Below are 19055 nucleotides of genomic sequence, written 5' to 3' on the forward strand. Positions count from 1 at the left end.
TTGTAAATGGCACTCAGACCTGGGGTTTATGTGGAGATGGCGATTTGGGGCAGCAGTAAAGCCAGTGAATGGGTTTGGGCAAGGAAAGCGTGGAAATATGGCACATTTGGGTTTGACGGTGAGGGGTTTTTGGAAGAGTTAACCACTAGTGGTACATGGGAGGGTAATGATTTTTTTGGGTGGGGGTGGGGAATAATGATTTCTGGATATCTGCTGGGTAGGGAATTATGAGAAAAAGACTCTGCCTTAGGTGTTCCTTTGTAATGGTTTTAAAGCTATCTTCAGGTTTGGGTTTTTTTGTGTGTGTGTGTTTTTTTAGAGAGGTTGGGTAGCACACTAAAACAATTTTTTCTCATTTTTAATGGTACATTCGTAAATTGCCTTGAGGGGCGTGCAAAGGGCAACTCATACATTTGTTTCGCAAAACCAACGCACCACTTTCTCAATTGCAGAGAACCTCAACTCTGGCTGTAATGACAAGTCATCTATTCCAGCATGATTTTTCTTAAAGTGGACCAGCAGCTTGGAAACTTGCAGGCAGGGGCCCAGTTGTCTTCATGAGATTCCGCTCCTTTATTTATTACTTCGTAAAATTATATACCGCTTGATTGCAGGGGGAGGGACTTCAAAGTGGTCTGAGAAAAAAAGCCACCACCCTAGTTTAAGAAACATACAGAAGTAAAAATCCTAAAACAGATTAAAATCACTTCAGCTTTTTGAGTATCTGGGTAGCTTATCTAAAGAAGAACTTTAAAAAAAAACAAAAAAACTTGCTGAGCCAACCAGGCTCTGGGCTCTCAGCAGTTAAAACTCTTGAGGTGTTTTGTTGGTTTGTTCTTGCTTTCATTACATGTTTTATTTTATGACGTATAAACGTCCCTTTTTAACCAGGCCTTTGGCTGATCTGATTGACATCCTATGCTCTTTAAAAATGAGGTGTGTGTGTGTGTGTTATTGGGTTGTTGTTTTTATTTCAATTGTACATATTGTGGTTTTTATGTTGCTCTTTCCCATGAACCGCCCTGAGACCTCCAGGTATAGGGCGGTATATAAATTCAATAAATAAATAAAGTAAACAAATATTTTGCCTTCCCGTTTCGTTTTGTGGGGTTTGGGGAGGGGGTTTGCATTTTTTAGGTTGCAAACCACCCTGACATTTTTGGGTATTGGGCGGTATAGCAATTCAATAAATAAATAAAATAAATAAATATTTTGCGTTCCTGGGTTGTTTTTTCCCTTTTGCATTTTTAGGCCACGAACCACCCTGACATTTTCAGATGAAAACAAAAATGCCATTGATTTATGAATAAAATAATTGATGAACCTTCCCCTCCTCCCCTCCGCGGAGGTTTCCAAAGGGCCTTAGGCTCTCCCAAGCAGAAGGTTGAATGAATGAAAGGATGAATCTTTATTTGCATCGGCCATCACAATAAAACAACAATACAATATACAAAGAATAGAAATAAAAAAGTCAATTATATAAAATACATTTTAGGGTTTTGGCCCAAGTAGCAGGTTCACGTAAAGAAATGGGAGTGCCTGATCACCTCATCTGTCTCCTGAGAAATCTCTATGTGGGACAAGAAGCTACAATTAGAACTGGATAACTGATTGGTTCAAAATTGGGAAAGGAGTACGACAAGGCTGTATAATGTCTCCCGGATTATTTAACTTACATGCAGAATTCATCATGCGAAAGGCTGGGCTGGATGAATCCCTAGCCGGAATTAAGATTGCTGGAAGAAATATCAACAACCTCCGATGTGCAGATGACACAACCTTGATGGCAGAAAGTGAGGAGGAATTAAAGAACCTTTTAATGAGGGTGAAAGAGGAGAGTACAAAATATGGTCTGAAGCTCAACATCAAAAAAACAAAGATCATGGCCACTAGTCCCATCACCTCCTGGCAAATAGAAGGGGAAGAAATGGAGGCAGTGAGAGATTTTACTTTCTTGGGCTCCATGATCACTGCAGATGGTGACAGCAGCCACAAAATTAAAAGATGCCTGCTTCTTGGGAGAAAAGCAATGACAAACCTAGACAGCATCTTAAAAAGCAGAGACATCACCTTGCCAACAAAAGTCCATATAGTTAAAGCTATGGTTTTCCCAGTAGTAATGTATGGAAGTGAGAGCTGGACCATAAAGAAGGCTGATCGCCAAAGAATTGATGCTTTTGAATTCTGGTGCTGGAGGAGACTCTTGAGAGTCCCATGGACTGCAAAAAGATCAAACCTATCCATTCTGAAGAAATCAGCCCTGAGTGCTCACTGGAAGGACAGATCCTGAAGCTGAGGCTCCAATACTTTGGCCACCTCATGAGAAGAGAAGACTCCCTGGAAAAGACCCTGATGTTGGGAAAGATGGAGGGCGCAAGGAGAAGGGGATGACAGAGGACGAGATGGTTGGACAGTGTTCTCGAAGCTACCAGCATGAGTTTGACCAAGCTGCGGGAGGCAGTGAACGACAGGAGTGCCTGGCGTGCTCTGGTCCAGGGGGTCACAAAGAGTCGGACACGACTAAACGACTAAACAACAACAACAAGCAGGTTCACGTGGACCGGCTGCTTTGCAAAGGATGCTCTGGCAGAGGCACCGAGGACCACAAGCCCCGCCCCTCCCTCCTCCTCCTCCCTCCTCCCTCCCTTTCAGAAAGGGGCGGGCCTTCCTTCGGCTCCCGCTTCACGTGACTCGAGGCCTCCGCCTTCCCTCCTCCAATGGGGAACCTTCCCTTCTCTCCGGCCGCGGCCCCGTGCTTGGGGAAAGAGAGGGCGGGGAGTCACGTGAGCAGAGGGAGCCTATAGCCGAGCGGGCTGGCGGCCGCTGGGCGGGAAAGAAGGGAGGCGGTGGGGGAGGGGCAGCGGCTGCCTCTGAGGGGAGAACCAGCGGCAGCGCCGACCCTCAGCAGCCGCCTCCGCCGCCGCCTGAGGGACCCGGCGGGCTGGCCTGCTGGCCGAGGCGCGGGACGGACGGGGCGGGCCGCTGCGAGCGGAGCCATGTCCATGGAGGACCCCTTCTTCGTGGTGAAAGGGTGAGTGGGCGCCGAGGAGGCAGCCGAGGGCAGGCCTCTCTCTCGCTCCTCCAGGCCTCGCTCTCCCCGGGGTGGTCGGCCCGCGCCCGGGGGGCTCCCGGGGACTCCGCGGCCCACATGGGGAACCAGGGCCGGAGGCGGCGCGGGGACGTGGAGGGCGCCGCTCTCGCGGTCGGATCCTGCCGCCCTGCTCCCCGCGAAGGGCCAGCTGCGAGAGGCGGACAGATTTAGCTGAAAAATGATAATCATCATAATTATAATTATTAACTGATAAATGTTAATTACCAATGATAAATCATTAATAAGCATCGTTATATTAGCTGCTACTACTGCAGTTATTATTATTTGACAACAGCAGCATTAATAATAAGCATCATTATATAAACAAAAACAATTATTATTTGACAACAGCAGCAGTAATAATATGCATCATTATATAAACGAAACAATTATTATTTGACAGCAGCAGTAATAAGAAGCATCAATATTTAAACAAAAACTATTATTTAACAGTAATAAGCATCAATATATAAACAAAAACTATTATTTGATAACGGTAGTAATAAGAAGCATCATTATATAAACAAAAACCATTATTTGACAACAGCAGTAATAAGAAGCGTCATTATATAAACAAAACAATTATTATTTAACAACAGCAGTAATAAGAAGCATCAGTATATAAACAAAAACTATTATTTCACAACAGTAATAAGAAGCATCATTATATAAACAAAACAATTATTTAACAACAGCAGTAATAATAATAATAAGCATATTAACAACAATAGTTGTTAATATTTAACAACAACAATGGTAGTCACGCTGCTACTAATGACTGGGCTGCCATATTTTGAGGGGCAAAAAAGAGGACGCATTTGCCGACTTCTACTTTAACTATGGATCCCTTTGACAATATTTAACATACCCAGGAAAGAAAGAGGACATATGGCAACCCTAATTGGTGGCCTGATCGAGCAGGGCTCTGACTGTGCTGTGAGGACAGGGTGCTGGGCTTGGATGCATGTTGCCTCGGGACTGATAGATTTAACAGATAATAATAGCAGTAATGACAGTAATAATAATGGTAATGGTAATACTACTAGTAATAATAATAATGATCCTCTTCCTGATGGTTTGTTGCCTGCCTTGGTTCAGGTCTGGGTCCTGAGGGGGACATGGACAGCACTGTGGAAATGGCACATTTTTTAGTACTGCATTTAGTACCCCTCCCATTGTGCGTTCATTCATAGCCTTTTGGTTACAACCCTCAGGAATGCACCCATCATTTTATGAGCATTTTGCTGACCGATGGGCATTTAAAAGCTGAAACAGGGTTGCTGATACTTGGTCATTTTTCGTGTCCATCACGTTTTTTGAAAGATCATCATGTTCAATGAATGAGATTAAAGTTTTTCGTGATGATCTTAATTCTCATCCTATCATTAGAATATTGATTTGACGGTCACAAGAGTCTCACACATTAGCATCTGGGTTCCCCGAGTTTCCAGCAATCATATTTTTCCTTCTTCAGAACTAGCTGTGTGGAAGATGGATATAAATTGAAAAAATGATTCTACAAAGCAAATTATAAGGACAAGGTTATGCATTCTTTGAAAGCTTGACATCCAGGGGTTTTAATGACAGAATCGAAAGTCTGTTTCAATTGAGCATAACTTGACATGCTAATGATTGCCTAGAGATGTTTGTTAAATTTGTAGGAAAATGGAGGGAAACACAATTGTTTGTGACAGAAGGATGAGGATAAGTTCATGAATGGCAAACTCACTATCTAGTGAAAATGTTGTTCTAAAAAGTTAAACATGGAAATTAGCATTGTTTAGCAATTGTGAATCTTTCCAACATAGTTTGTCCACAGTTAGATCTGGCGACATTGACATGTTACCTGAAATGAAAGTCCTCAACCCCTCACTCACCACAACTTGCCTTTCAACTAATTGCTTTTAGATGTTTTTAATTGTAATTGTTGTTAGAATGTTTTAACTGCTTTAGAGTGTTTTTCTTGTTTTTTGGTGTATCTGTTTGTCACCCTGGGATCCTTTGATAGGAAGAGCAGGATTTAAATAAATAATTTCAACTTGCTGGATATTGGTGCATTTCACTCCTGTAGGTGATGGTTGGAAGTTTAGGTCAGAATGAACCTAAGAGTACACCTCTTAAATCCACTTTGAAAGCTTTGTCTAGCATGAGCAAAGAGGCAAGAACAGTGCACAAGTTGTATACTGGGAGCCATGTGGGAATAGCATTTCCAAATACAGTGGTGCCTCGCAAGAAGAAATTAATTCGTTCTGCGAGTTTTTTCGTCTTGTGAATTTTTCGTCTTGCGAAGCACGGTTTCCCATAGGAAATGCATTGATGGTTTCCCATAGGAATGCATTGACGGTTTTAAGAAAAAGGCGCAAGACGTTTTCGTCTTGCGAAGCAAGCCCATAGGGAAATTCGTCTTGCGAAGCAACTCAAAAAACGAAAAACTCTTTCGTCTTGCGAGGCATTCGTCTTGCGAGGTACCACTGTATAGAGAACCGGATTAACAGGGACTAGAATTGATAGCTAACTAGAGGTGAAATATGTTTGGCTTTTACCATTTTCAGAAAATTAAGGATACAAGAAAGGACGTTGTAAAGTGATGTTTGTAATGTTTCTCTTCTAGCTGAGGAGAGAGCATAGATATCTCTGAGCTGTACTGAATAGTCTAAACGTTGACTATAATGGTAAGCTGACCAGAAAAGTATTCAGAAAGTATGTTAGCGAAAAGCATGCTAAAGACCCAGAAACTAGTTAAGTCATCCAGGTCAGTGATTTATTTTCCTAATGCTAACAGGGCTGATTTGTACACTCTGCACATCTATTGCTTTGCGTAGTATAGAGGTGGGAAGGTATCTCTTTCTCCACTGCACATAGAAAGGCAGCCTTTGATAGACATAAAGGTTCAACTACCCTATCTTGCTGTCTTCCCATAGCTGTTGCAAAAAAATTCACAAATTGGAACTGCAACCACAATTATCTTCTGTATGCACACAGATGTCTCTTGCAGGTGAGAAACATCAGGCTGAGGAGGTAGTATATGAACTGGCTCATATTTGTTGCATACATACACCAGTATTTTCAAGGGGAGGCATCAAATGATTTGTATTTTAATATAGGCAAATAAGAACATTGTTCTATAAGCGCAGGTGCTCAGCAGTTGTAAGTTGACATCTGTATATAAATGTCAGGGAACTGCCATCAGTGCCGGAGGGAGAGAGCAAAATCCAGAGGGATTCCGGAGAGCGTCCCGGGAGTGGGAGAGGCAGCCCCTCTTCTGGGGAAGAGAATCAGCGTAGCACCAGTGGAGAAGGGGGGCAGATGGGGGAAGTGGCAAGGCGGTCCCATGACTGCTTGCCGGGGACCAGCGGGGAGAGTAGAGGTCCTCTGCTGCCTACGCCCTCCTTGCGCAGAAGGCTTCCGCGCAAAGAGAGTAGGAGGAGACTAGGCGTCAAAGAGCTTCTTTGCTGGAAGAAGTTTAAGAAACGCCCACTGACGGATTCTGCCAGCACTTGAGACAACCACGGGTGAGTGGCTGTCCGGACAGGAAAGGTTCACTCAGGCAACCCAGCCAGGTGTTTGCACCGGCTTACGCACGAGCAACCCCTAGAACCATTACAATAAATAATTATGAGGCCACCAGGAAAATTTTAATGTTCTATTTTGTTCATTTTTCCTTCACTTCCAGGGAAGTTCAGAAGGCGGTGAATACTGCACAGGGGCTGTTCCAGAGATGGACAGAACTCCTGCAAGATCCGTCCACCGCTACAAGAGAAGAAATTGACTGGACCACTAATGAACTGAGGAACAACCTAAGGAGCATTGAGTGGGATCTTGAAGACTTAGATGAAACTATTAATATCCTTTGGGTTTTCAGATGTATAAATACAGAAACCTACATTGTACTTACCCAGATGATTTTGGCACAAAGTTACTCAGTTCAACAGATAAGCAAGTTTTGGTATAACATGTCATCTTGGAGGCGTTGCTGAAACCAGAAACTGAATTCTTCTCACACCACAAATTATTCTTTACAGTGTGCGTTCATGTTTGTTCTCCCATATGGTATCATTTAAGATAAGAAGGCATTATCAGAGGCAAAATCCTTTATTAGCTATAATATCTACTCACTCAAATGGCATCAAAATTGTTCAAATTTTAATTCTGAGAATTTTAAGTAAAAGTTTCTCAGTCCAAAGGCCCTCCAAGGGGTGTACAAGAATATAATTTTCTTTTATCAAAAAACCGAATCTGTTGTTAAAAGATGGCATATACGCTCAGCACATGTCCTGGAAAATGTTTCTAGAATGCATTCATTTTGTTTTTCTTTGTGTATAAAAAGTAATTGATTTTCAAAAGCCGCATTAAGAATGGCTATACGTTATGTAGGAACTGTATCTCAAAGAAAGTTTCCTTTACTGACTATTCCCAACGCATAGTTGAAGCAAATCCTCGAAAATTCAACCTTGATGCAACAGAGCTAGGAGTAAGAAAAGCCTTCATCACAAGCACACGACAGGTGGTCAGGGTAAGGTCTTTGGCTTTCCTAAGTCTGAGGAGGCGACTGCATACAGAACAGAGAAATCACAGCTTTTTGTGTCTTAAAAGTGTTTAGTACGCTTGGTTGGAGCAAGGCAGGTCATAAGGGCCACTTACAGAGCAATCCTTCTCATAAGACAGTCCAATTGTATTTAGGATTGTAGCTTTCATCTTCTAATGTTAGCTAACATTACAAACAGACTTGTACTAATAAAATGTTATACTATAAAATAAATATCCAGGCATTGAGAAGCTCTTAACACCTGTTATTGTGGGTAGATGCCTTTTTGTTTGTTTGTTTTTGTTTTGTAAAAAACAAAACACTGCCCAATATACAATAGAGCAGCTTTATTTTAAAAATTAGCATGTCTAACTTATACTAACATCAGAATAAAATTATTATTCTTTATTTCTTTACTAAACAGGATATGAAGGATCAAATGTCAAACACTTCTGTTCAAGCACTGGCTGAAAGGAAAAACAGGCAGGTCAGTATTGCTTCTAGATTGCCTTCGGACTTGCCTGCAGAATTTGTGAGATATGGCTGGGCCATTTGTATTAGGTATGAGCATTTAAAAACCATGCATTGATCATGCTTCATAAAGGAACCCCATGTTTCAGAGCGTGACTTACATCCTTGCTCAGAAGGATGCAACGAGCCTGCAAAAAATAGGAGAACATTTTCTTCTGTCCTGCCTGTTTGAACTACCAAACTTTGTTCACACATGTGTCTGAAGGAAGAGTTTTTTCCTTATGTCAGTCTTCCCCAATGAAGCAAATACATCAGTTGCCTAAAGATAATTGTAACTCTTGCTTCCCAGAAATGGCCATAGTTTTGTATTTTGTAGGATAGATAGGAGTGGGTCTGGGACAGCTTATTCTCCTTTCTCCTCTGCCACAGAGGGGGCAAAGTGATGGTAAGTCCGTCCCCAGAGTCTCTCTTGAACTTATTGACCATGATGGTGGTGGCTTGAAGCCCTCTTCTTCTTCTCAGAATTTAAAACAAACAGAAGACTTCAAAGGGTCATGTGAAATTCTGCTGTGGCAGGAAATCTTAACCACATCTTCTGTTGGGAGCTCCCCTGTGGAGCTTGTCCTAGTAGGGCACCGATCTCAAGGCCACACTTGCCATTGAATAATTAGGAGCACATTTTAAGGCTACTGGTTGTTCCTTTGCAGTTGTGGCTTTACCTGCTGTTCTTCTTAACGTAGGAAAAGTCAGCTTTCATAGCAATCTGTTTGAAAATCAAAAGACAGTGAAAGAGGAACAGGATGTCAGGTGTACAGCATTCAAAAGAGAAATGCCGAGACACGTTGCTTGACCCTTTTTTAAAAGTCTGGTTCTGGGAATGTGTTGTGATCTGACTGAGTTGTGAGATTTTTTCTTTGTACGCAGAAACGGCTCACTTGTTTCCCCTTTGTTCACTGATGTGCAGGTCCTTCTGGGAGAAAGTGGAACTCATGGCTGGAGTTCTGGGGCTGACAAGTACGGCCGCTTGGATCGCGAAATGCAGTCGGTAAATTCCCACTTCATTGAGGAGCAGCAAGCACAGCAACAGGTAGAATGTTTCCTATGGACAGCTTCGTCTGGATGGATGTGTTTGCGTGTGTGTGTGTGTGTGTGTGTGTGTGTGCAATCAAAGACAGCCAGCCACTGACGTTGGAGGATTTCCAGAGAAGCTTTGGCCTCAGAACCGATGTGTTCTCTAGGACACACAGGCACAACTTTTCATAGCTCGGGAACCGGGATGAAGAGGGAAGGAGTAGAAGAAAATAGGTGACAGAGGTAAACTCCTGCAGTCCTTTAGGAGATGGATTCATGGGGTGACAGTGAATAAAAAATAACCACTAACCTCTTCCATCTGTTCTGTTGTTTATGTTCTGGCAAGTTAGATTACTGTGGCGGGTGGGGTTATTGGGTTGTTTTTGTTTTGTTATCTATTTTGTGTTCTCATTTTGTATTTTTATGTTGTGGATCGCCTTGCGATCTTCAGGAGAAGGATGGTACACAGATTTAACAAAATAAAATAAAATAAATAACATTGCTTAAGACCAAGCTTACAGCAGAGTTATTATACACCTTCCTGAAAAACACTGGTAATTTACACCCAGTTCAAATAAACACATATTAAAAGGTAAAGGACCCCTGACAATTAAGTCCAGTCGCAGACAACTCTGGGGTTCTGGCACTCATCTCACTTTACAGGCCGAGGGAGCCGGCGTTTGTCCGCAGACAGTTTTTCCAGGTCATGTGGCCAGCATGACTAAGCCGCTTCTGGTGAAACCATAGCAGCGCACGGAAACGCCGTTTACCTTCCCGCCGGAGCGGCACCTATTTATCTACTTGAACTTTTGGGTGTGCTTTCGAACTGCTAGGTTGGCAGGAGCAGGGACCGAGCAACGGGAGCTCACCCCGTTGCGGGGATTTGAACTGCCGACCTTCTGATCGGCAAGCCCAAGAGGCTCAGTGGTTTAGACCACAGCGCCACCCGCGTCCACATATTACTGAGAGTCAAAGCAGACGATGGTCAAATGCAAACAAAGGAATCCAGTCTTCCTCTGAGCATGCATAGCTTAATATGAGGTATCAGTACCTTTCAGAAAGGGAGACGTTCTGGAAAGGGAGTTTGGGACATGAAACTGGGAGCACTTTCTGGCTGGAAGTTCTGTACTTTTTCTTTAAAGGTGGTCCTTAGAGCCCTTAATGTTAGTTCTTGGAGCAGCCTTTCCCAGCCTTTGGATATTTAGGACTACATCTCTCATTATCCCTGACTGTTGTCTATGCTGTCTGGGGCTGATGGGAGCTGTACTCCACCTGGAAGGCTTCTCTAGATGCTCAAGAAATTAAGATTGGATGTGTAGAGGGGTGCTATTAGCACTTTAGGCTGCCAATTGCAGTTGCATATCACGAGTCTTAACTACATAAATCCCCTCCTCTTTTCTGGGTACCAGTTAATCATTGAACAGCAGGATGAACAGTTGGAGCTGGTCTCTGGCAGCATTGGTGTATTAAAGAATATGTCCCAGCGTATTGGAGGAGAGCTAGATGAACAAGCAGTGTGAGTATTTGAATATAACATGTTGCTAGCCACTGTGGAGAACAAAGCACTAGATGAGATGAGCTTTTGGTCGCATCCACCAGGGCTTTTTTAAGTACAGTACTCGGCCAGCACCAAAAGCTATGTGAGGAATTCAGTATAGTGCTATGGCAATTATTTCGTCAGTCCAAGCATTTCAGCTTGCCAGACAGAACGATCTTTTCTCTCCTCCCCTTGTGTCCTGTTCGGTGAGGGGGGTGTTGTTTCTCCTGACATCCAGCCCCAAACAAGTTTGGGGTGGGAGGAGGAATCCCCGTTGTGCCAAGTGGAAGTCCTTGCGTGGGTTTCTGCTAGCATGACTCAGATTAGTTGAATTCAGCCCCCCCAAAATATTCTAGGCCAAGATCCACCAGATTGTCTGGCATTTATCAAGAATTTTGACTTTTTTAGTCCTGTTTATTTTCCTGTGGTGTGGCAGGGACATAAGATATATTTCTTCTGTTCGACCTGCAGTATTATATGCTAAATCTTGGAAGGCAATGTCACCTTGGCTTGTGTTTCACCTTTAACCTCAGCTTTTGATTATAATAGTGAAGTGTAGAATGAACAGTGAGAGAGACTCAATTGTGTTTGGGAAGGAGGCATGTGGACATGAGCCTCAGCAGAAGATACAGTTATTTGGGTCCCAAGTTGTTTGCGTCTTCTGCAACTCAGTTAAAGACAACAAAAAAAAAAACAACCTTGGTGGCTCCCACCTTATAACTATTTCCCTATGTAGTTGCCAGATTTTTGTAACAAACTCTTCTCCTACGCGAAGTTAAAAGCTTAGTCTGACGTACCCTGCTCTCTTCTTGTGGTTCTAGCATGTTGGATGACTTTACTCATGAGCTGGACAGCACTCAGACACGACTAGATAACGTTATGAAGAAACTTGCAAAAGTGTCCCATATGACCAGCGGTAAGTAGCCTGGTGTGGAAATGGGTGAGGTTAAAATGTTAAGTCGTCTGTTATTGCAGGGGGCTCAACTAGGACATCACCACTCATGAGCAAGAATCATTTTAAGCTGATACAGGTAGGTGTAATGGTTGGACTTCTAAGGCAGCTGGTATAGGCCTGAGCTACTCTGGAAACAACATCATCATCATCATCATCATCATCAAAATAAATAAATAAATAAATAAATAAATACTTCCCCAGCCACTCTGGGCAGCTTCCAACAAAAGATTAAAAATACATTAAAAACAGCAGCATAGCACTGCATTTAGAAGAAAGCAGGTGCTATATCAAATCCATTTTAGTGTATATGATGCAGAGTAATTGTTTGTTTCCAGGGACGCATGCAACATGATAGACATACTCTTCATTCACAATCTTGTGAAATGCCAACTGTTCACTATCCCTGAGTGTCTTTAGCTGGAGACTGAAGAGAAAAGGCTTTAGAAACCTGTGCTTGAAAAAAACAGAAAAAAAGAAACCGGTGCTCAGGTAGTTTGACTTGTGTGTGCTAAGGAGCTTCACAATCCTTTATATCATTTCTATTTTGTGTGTTTTACAGTGGTTGCATATTCAATAAGTAAACTTCAGAAATATTTGAATGGTTTGAGGTTTCCAGCTGCTGCCTGATTCCCAGAGGGTGGATTTAAATTGTGTCCTGCTTTTCCCGCTGCAAGTTTTAGAAACTAGATGCAGCTTTGTTTATGTGGAAGCATTTACTTTGGGACATTGCTTTTCCAGCCGCACCTGTAGGCACAATATGAACACAGCCTCTTGAAATTCTTACTGCACACATTTCCAAGCTTCTCTTGAGGGATACTAAGAGCAGCAGCTCAGCTGCCATATGCCAGGCCCTTCTGGGATCTTAGTCTTGGAAAGGGATTATGGACCGGAGAGAAGGAGGGAATGCATTGTGAATCAGGGAGTTTGCATACCAAGGAGCCTATCGTTTGTTACATGAATTCTCCTGACATCTGATTGAACTGTTCCAAATACAGCTGTTTCTTTAAGAAGGCCTATAACAACACCATGTCTTCTCTTGCTGCTGGCTTTTCTCCCCTCAGTTAGGCTCCTAGCACTGTAGGAGCTTCTTTCATGGCATCAGAGAACTAATCCGTATGCGTTCTATTGCAGATCGGCGACAGTGGTGCGCAATTATCATTCTCTTTGCTATCCTGCTGGTGGTGCTTATTCTGTTTTTTGTGCTGTGATGGACTGGCACGCCGATACTTTTCCTAGCTTCCTTCTTGATGAAATAATCAGGTAACTCTTTCTGCCCAGAGAGAATTCCCATCATAGAAAAAAGGATGCTCTTCTGTGAACGGAACACTGGTGACACGAATCACTTGTTCTCTCATGGTTCTTCTGCCTATCCTCATCAACTTTCCTGAGGTGCAAAAATGGAAGACTAACAAATGCCCAAACTCTGCTGTCACTGGAAACGAAGCTTTTGGACGTTGCTGTTTTTCTGTACTCCTCTGTAAGAGAGGTGGTTCAGCATGGAAGAAACCAATATCTGGCCCCATCTCCATCCTGCCGCAGGTATGAACCTTTTCCAGGAAGCACTCCAGACTCCTTTCTTCCGCTTGTCAGAATTCTTGGCAATGTTAAACCAGCATGTGCACTCACAGAGAGACATGTCTTGCAGGACAGCATTCCTTCATGGGGCAACTACACAGCACTGCCCTGCAAATAAGTGTGGGTCCTCAGTGAAAAGGGGCAGTAAATGCAGGGACTAAATTCACACTACAGGCATTTTCCGTTTCTCCCCTGGAACAGGAGTTCACAGTTAACTGACACGTGTAAAGAGCTGTGTGCCACACTGTTGAAATGCTGAATTACAAAAACGTACACACGCCTTTAAAACAAGAAATCATGCAAGGCAGATACACGTGTGTGTGAAAACGGTGGGCCCTGAATGTTGAAAATAAACCTAAGATTTAATCTTGGCACATACTGAAAGCAGGGCCATTACTAGTCCTGTTGCTCTAATCTGGGTTGGTGATGCTGATTTCTGCATTTCGTTCAGTGAGGCAGACTTGGCTCTAGTAAGTATGAATCTTGAGCAAACCTACTGTTGGAGTTTGAACTGTAACCAGACTGCAGGGTCTGAGCCCCAGGCAGCTAGAGCTCGACTCCCAATTTTGAGAGCTTTAAACTCCGTTTTAGTGCACTGCAAAGTGGAAACGCTTTAAAGCGTACTGTAGCTAAAATCTTGCCTTTTTTTTTGCGTGAGAGAAATAGTTTTGGCTTTGAAAGTAAGCCTTCTGAAAATAGCAACTTACCAGGAGGGGTTCTGCTCCTTTTTGTTTCTGCTGCTTTTTATTAACAGCTGCCTCTAATGACTGACTGGCAGATCTAACAGTTAAAGGAGAAGAAAAATGGGTTCTGCTCTGTTAGGGCTTCATTCTGTCCTGTTATGCATTTCTTTCCTTCTTCATCTTTTTTCTTTTTTAAACCTTTTGATGTGTGAATAATTTCAATGATGATGTCTTTGCTAAACTGACTTTTTATGGGGGGTGTCTGGAAACTGGACGATAGTTTCCCCAATGATTCTAGCAGATTTTGAAGGGGGGGGTGGCTTCCATCCCCCTCATGGTTCACTCTCAAGACGGAAACCTCTATTCCCCCCCCCCAATGTCCTGCTGGGTGTAGTCTGCTTGCACAGCTGGGATCAGTTTAGGCCCCCCCCCCCCTTTTCATCTCTTCCTGAAGCTGCTGGCTGACAGGCATGTGAAGGAGCCAGGCAGCTGCAGTTTCTGCCCCAAGTCACATCTCTCCCCCCCGCCCTGCCACTACATCCTTGCTCTGGGCCTTTCCCCCTGGAATCCGAACCCCTGAACTCCCTTCCGTTCTGACTTGTTTACACACTTAGGGAGGGAATCAGAAGTTGAAGGACTCAAACCTCAGCAAAGCCAAACAGCGCTGCCTCCACAGCCTTTCCACTAGAAGAGCGATCGCATAAAAGGAGAAGCAGAAATAGTAACCTCTGGTGAGTGGAGTTTACACTCCCCTGGAGAGAAACTGTGATCTATGATGAGATACGCCAAGAGGGTATGTGGCTGAAACAGCCAGCATTTCCTCCTCTGGATGGATAAGCAGAGGCAGGCTCCTTGAGAGCCTATGGGTGTTTTTCCAGGAAAATATCATTAACAGATGACAAGCTTAAATGAAGCACTACCCTGCAATGCACAGCCAGAGCAGAGCAGCGGCAGTGAGCTTGGGCCTTTTTCTAGTTCATGCCATCAGCAGCGAAGTTGAGCAGGCCCATAGGCCCTGAGCCCATGCCCTAGAAGCTTCTGCAAAGTGCTGGGGTTCCCTGGGAGATGTGGAGCGGTCTATAGGAACACAGCAAGCTGCCTTGGTCAGATCATTGGGCTACCTGGCTCAGTAATAAAAACAGACTGAAGAAGAAGAGAAGAAGAATTTGGATTTGATATTCCGCTGTACCACTACCCAAAGGAGTCTCAAAGCGGCTAACAATCTCCTTTTCCCTTCCTCCCCCACAACAAACACTCTGTGCGGTGAGTGGGGCTGAGAGACTTCAGAGAAGTGTGACTGGCCCAAGGTCACCCAGCAGCTGCATGTGGAGGAGCAGGGAAGCGAACCCAGTTCACCAGATTACGAGTCCACTGCTCTTAACCACTACACCACACTGGTAGCAGCGTCCCAGTATTTCAGAGAAAGGCCTTTCGCTGCCCTTCTTAGAGACTGAATCTGGGACCTTCTGCATGCAAAGCGCCTGCTCTACTGTTGAGCTCCAGCCCCTCCCGGAGGGGTTACCTGAAGGTAGGAAGTTCATAAGCAAGCCTCTCCACCCATGAGGGTGAGGTCAGGCACCTTACTCCCAATTGTGCTCATGGTGCAGAAAACCTACTTTTATTTATTTTACCCATAAACAGAAATGGTTGAAAGCTTGACAGTTCTCTTGGCACTAAAACACAAAGCTACCATTTACGTAACAGCTGGAGATAACAGTTTAAGCCTTCAGATAAAAAGCTGGTTCAGGAGTGAGAGTTGTGCCTCGTTCACATGTTTCCACCCTCTACGGCAAACAGCTTTTAAGTTTAAGCTCTTAACTTTTGAATGGACTGCCTATACTCCACCTTTTTTATAAGAGCGTTAATACTGCAATGCTCCCTGAGCTATATATATATATTCGCCAAAGAGGCGAAGTATTGAACTAACAAAAGTCTGCAGCTCTGAATGTGCCCCTTTCAATGGCTGACTCCTCAGTACGGCGGTAACAAAGGGGGCTTTTGTATAAGTGGACAACCCTGGTGTGGCTGCCCCTTCAGAACAAGCGAAGCTTTTGTTTTGGACTACATTCCATGAAACAACTAATTTTAGACATGAGGTTAGAAGTCTTTTGAAAATTGCTTTCAGAAACAAAACGGTGCCTCTTACCACCACCACCACGAGGAAGGAAAAAGCTTCAGGTGTTTCCAGCACCATGAATACAACAAGTTGATCATCCAGATGACAAGAGAGTACTGACCCACCCAACCCTTCCACATGAAGCTGCTATTTTTTATTTTCTGCTCAGTTTTGTATGTGCCTTATTGAGAACATATAACAGTATATTCCTAATGGAATGAAGCCTGTAAGATAATTGAACTGAGGGCGCTTTAGAAGGGAGACATCGATTGTCCAAATTGTGCACTGAGCCACCCAGATGTGACCGGGGAGAAGAGTTACTGGGCCCCGAGAGAGAATTTTAAAATGTCAGGATCTCGTAACCTCTGGACCTGCCTGCCGCCTACCAGGCTCCCCTTTATGTCTGCCCTGGGGGCCATTGGCTCACTCTGACACTGCAGAGGTGTCCTTTCATTGTTTTAAGATTAGTTCAGGAAAAGCACTCCTCCGCTCTTCACAGTTTGGAAACGCCTGAAGCCTTGGTTCCTATCAAGCAGGTACATTCCAGGTGGTTCGAGCAACTCAGTCGCTGAGATTTTGCTGACATGCTTGGGCACAGCCAGCGGGCTGCGTGTGACAACAAGCCAGCAGTGGACAGACAGCCGCTTCCTTGGTGTCCTCCGCCCCCCCCCCCCCCCGTTTCTGACGCTGTCATCTTTACTCATCCAAAACACTGCTCCATTGTTCACTCATTTTAGATGTATCCAGGCACTCCAGCAGCCGTAGCCCTATATGCAAACTACAAGTGGGCAGCAGCTGCTACTTATTTTGGGGTGTATGGGGGGGGGGGGGTTGATTCCTTTGGCTCACCTCCCTGATAGCTGCAGAGCAAACATGTTCACAGCCATACTGGAGAACGCTCACAGTGTTTCATGGTGAAACATGTTGAAGGCTGCTTATGTCAAATTGCTATTTTCCCTTCGGCTGTTTTTTGCTAATCACTTAATCAAGGCCTTGAAAAATGGGGCGGGGGGAGGAGAGCAGAGCTCAACCTATACTGGTCAATGGAAACAGACCAGAAGTCACTTCAGGGTGGGGTGGGTGTAGTGAGAAGAGGAGAGGAGAATTCTGCCCCTCTGCCAGGCTCTGGGTGCAGCTCCACCTACATGGGGATAGCACTGGAAAGGCAAGGCAGCACAGACTAAAGGAGCTTGTGCCATTTAGGATGATGACGAGCTGCAGTGGAGGAAAGGCTTTGTGTGTTTTCAGAGGTCATCTAAAGGGGGAGGTATGGCAGGTCCAGCTTTAGCACCTTCCAAAATTTCCCCAGGAGCTGGTGTTGCCATGGCCAACAGCATGAGCAGCAAATTGGGAAGTCTCCAGTGCAGAACTTGCCCTCAGCCTGGAGGTGCCCTCAAGTAAGCCATAGTCTTGGCCAGACTCCTGCCTTCCAGAGTTTGGAGGCTGTAAAGAAAGGAACTCTTCTTCCTCCCCACCCGCCTTACCTAGCGTTGTGCGCTCGAATCTTTTTCTCTCTAAAGAAAGGAGGTCCACTATTATTTCATTTTTAAGAAGTGGTGTTTTAATCCATTTCCTGTGCAGGTTTTCTGGGAGTAGAATATTTGGGCATTCATGCACCATTCCATTTAACCATTCTGTAGAAAATTTAATTGGGCATGGTGCTTAAGGATGTGCTTTTGCACCTAGCTTTTGTTACCACTCAGACTGAATAACTTACTTTGGGCCTGCTATAAAAGGGATAAACCAACCACAAAGGGGGTGGGGGCGAAACAGCCATTTTGCTTGCAGCAAGATACAAATCAAAAAAGAATATGTGTGTGTGTGTGTCTCTCCTGTTTGAAGGTGGGCTCTCGGCACCAAAGATGGTGCTATATAAAGAAATAATCTTTGACGATTGCCTGTCTGCATCGCTTGGGTATCTGGTTCTGAAACTGGTTAACACGGAAAAACATTTGCAGATAACCTTTAAAATGCACTGTGAAGATAATCTGTGGCCAACATTTCCAGTGAGGAAAACCTGTGGGTGGCAAGATAATAACAGGACCGTAGTATAAATTCTCAGGTGAAAACATCCAGGCAGGGGGACTGAGTTTAGCAGTTACAGCTAAATTAAATAGTGCAATCCTGAAATGTCGTCGCCTGCTGTTTCCTGTTCTTGCTGTTGGAATCATGTGATGTGTGTCTTTGTATATATATGTATATCTAAACGATCTTGCCGCAGTATTAAAAGAAGATGATTGACTTACCACCTGTAGACTTTCAATTGTGTTTCAGCTGGTGGCAGTTTTAAAGTTGTTGAGATTTATTTATTTTTTAATTCGTTTTGTCTCAAGTCTAAGCACTTAACAGGGCAGATGTCAAACATTCATGCTGGCTCTGTTGATACCTACGCTTCACAGACTCACAGAAGCATAGAACTGTAGAGTTGGAAGGGACCCTCAAAAGACATCAGGTCCAACTCTGCAATGCAGGAATCTCAACTACAGCATCCATGGCTGGGCAGAAGGATTCACATCCAGACATTTGCAGGTAGTACATTTCAGCATTCACCTTCCCGTGTCATTTTGAAGCCACCAGCTTTAGTAGTTGCCTTTGCCCCCTAAGGACACCTTCCATTTGCCTCCCCTGTATGCATTAGAAGTGAACTCAAGGACACAGTACCCACAGAGCTGCAATAGACCCACAGAAACGTATGCCTCTCTTTCGGATTAACAACCAAGTCTCTTAAGTAAGGCAGGGCTAGTGTAGTTGACCAAGGAACTGGAACTACCGCTGGGGCACGAGAGAAGAAGCTGTGAGTAAATATTTGGGGTGCTGCTGCTGCTGAAGGGAGCTCAGTCCCTAGGAAATGGCGCCTATGATCTGGGGTAGCTTACCTGGTAGAGCATGAGACTTAATCTCAGGGCTATGGGCTCAAGCCCTGTTGGCAAAAGATTCCTGCTTTGCAGCAGGTTGGACTAGATGACCCCAGTGGTCCCTTCCAACTCTAAGATTCTATAATTCCATAAGCCAGGGAAATCCAGGGACTCTT

The 19055-nt window shown here is 44.2% G+C and overlaps 1 protein-coding gene across 2 annotated transcripts; it reads left to right on the forward strand.

The window, feature by feature from the left end:
- The first annotated feature begins 2829 nt into the window (after positions 1 to 2829).
- On the forward strand, positions 2830 to 18270 carry STX6 (syntaxin 6). Of its 2 annotated transcripts, none has more exons than XM_083446381.1 (8): positions 2830 to 3031; positions 6765 to 6934; positions 7510 to 7604; positions 8041 to 8103; positions 9052 to 9174; positions 10568 to 10674; positions 11517 to 11611; positions 12782 to 18270. In XM_083446381.1, exons 1-8 carry the CDS (start codon positions 2997 to 2999, stop codon positions 12856 to 12858), a joined length of 765 nt encoding a protein of 254 aa, XP_083302507.1. In that variant the 5' UTR covers positions 2830 to 2996; the 3' UTR covers positions 12859 to 18270. The 2 variants fall into 2 exon arrangements, with proteins under 2 accessions (XP_083302507.1, XP_083302508.1); XM_083446382.1 differs by lacking the exon at positions 12782 to 18270 and adding an exon at positions 11986 to 12743.
- Positions 18271 to 19055: the final 785 nt, after the last annotated feature.

Source organism: Podarcis tiliguerta (assembly GCF_965153285.1).
Source record: "Podarcis tiliguerta genome assembly, chromosome: 6".
Classification (NCBI taxonomy): Eukaryota; Metazoa; Chordata; class Lepidosauria; order Squamata; family Lacertidae; genus Podarcis; species Podarcis tiliguerta.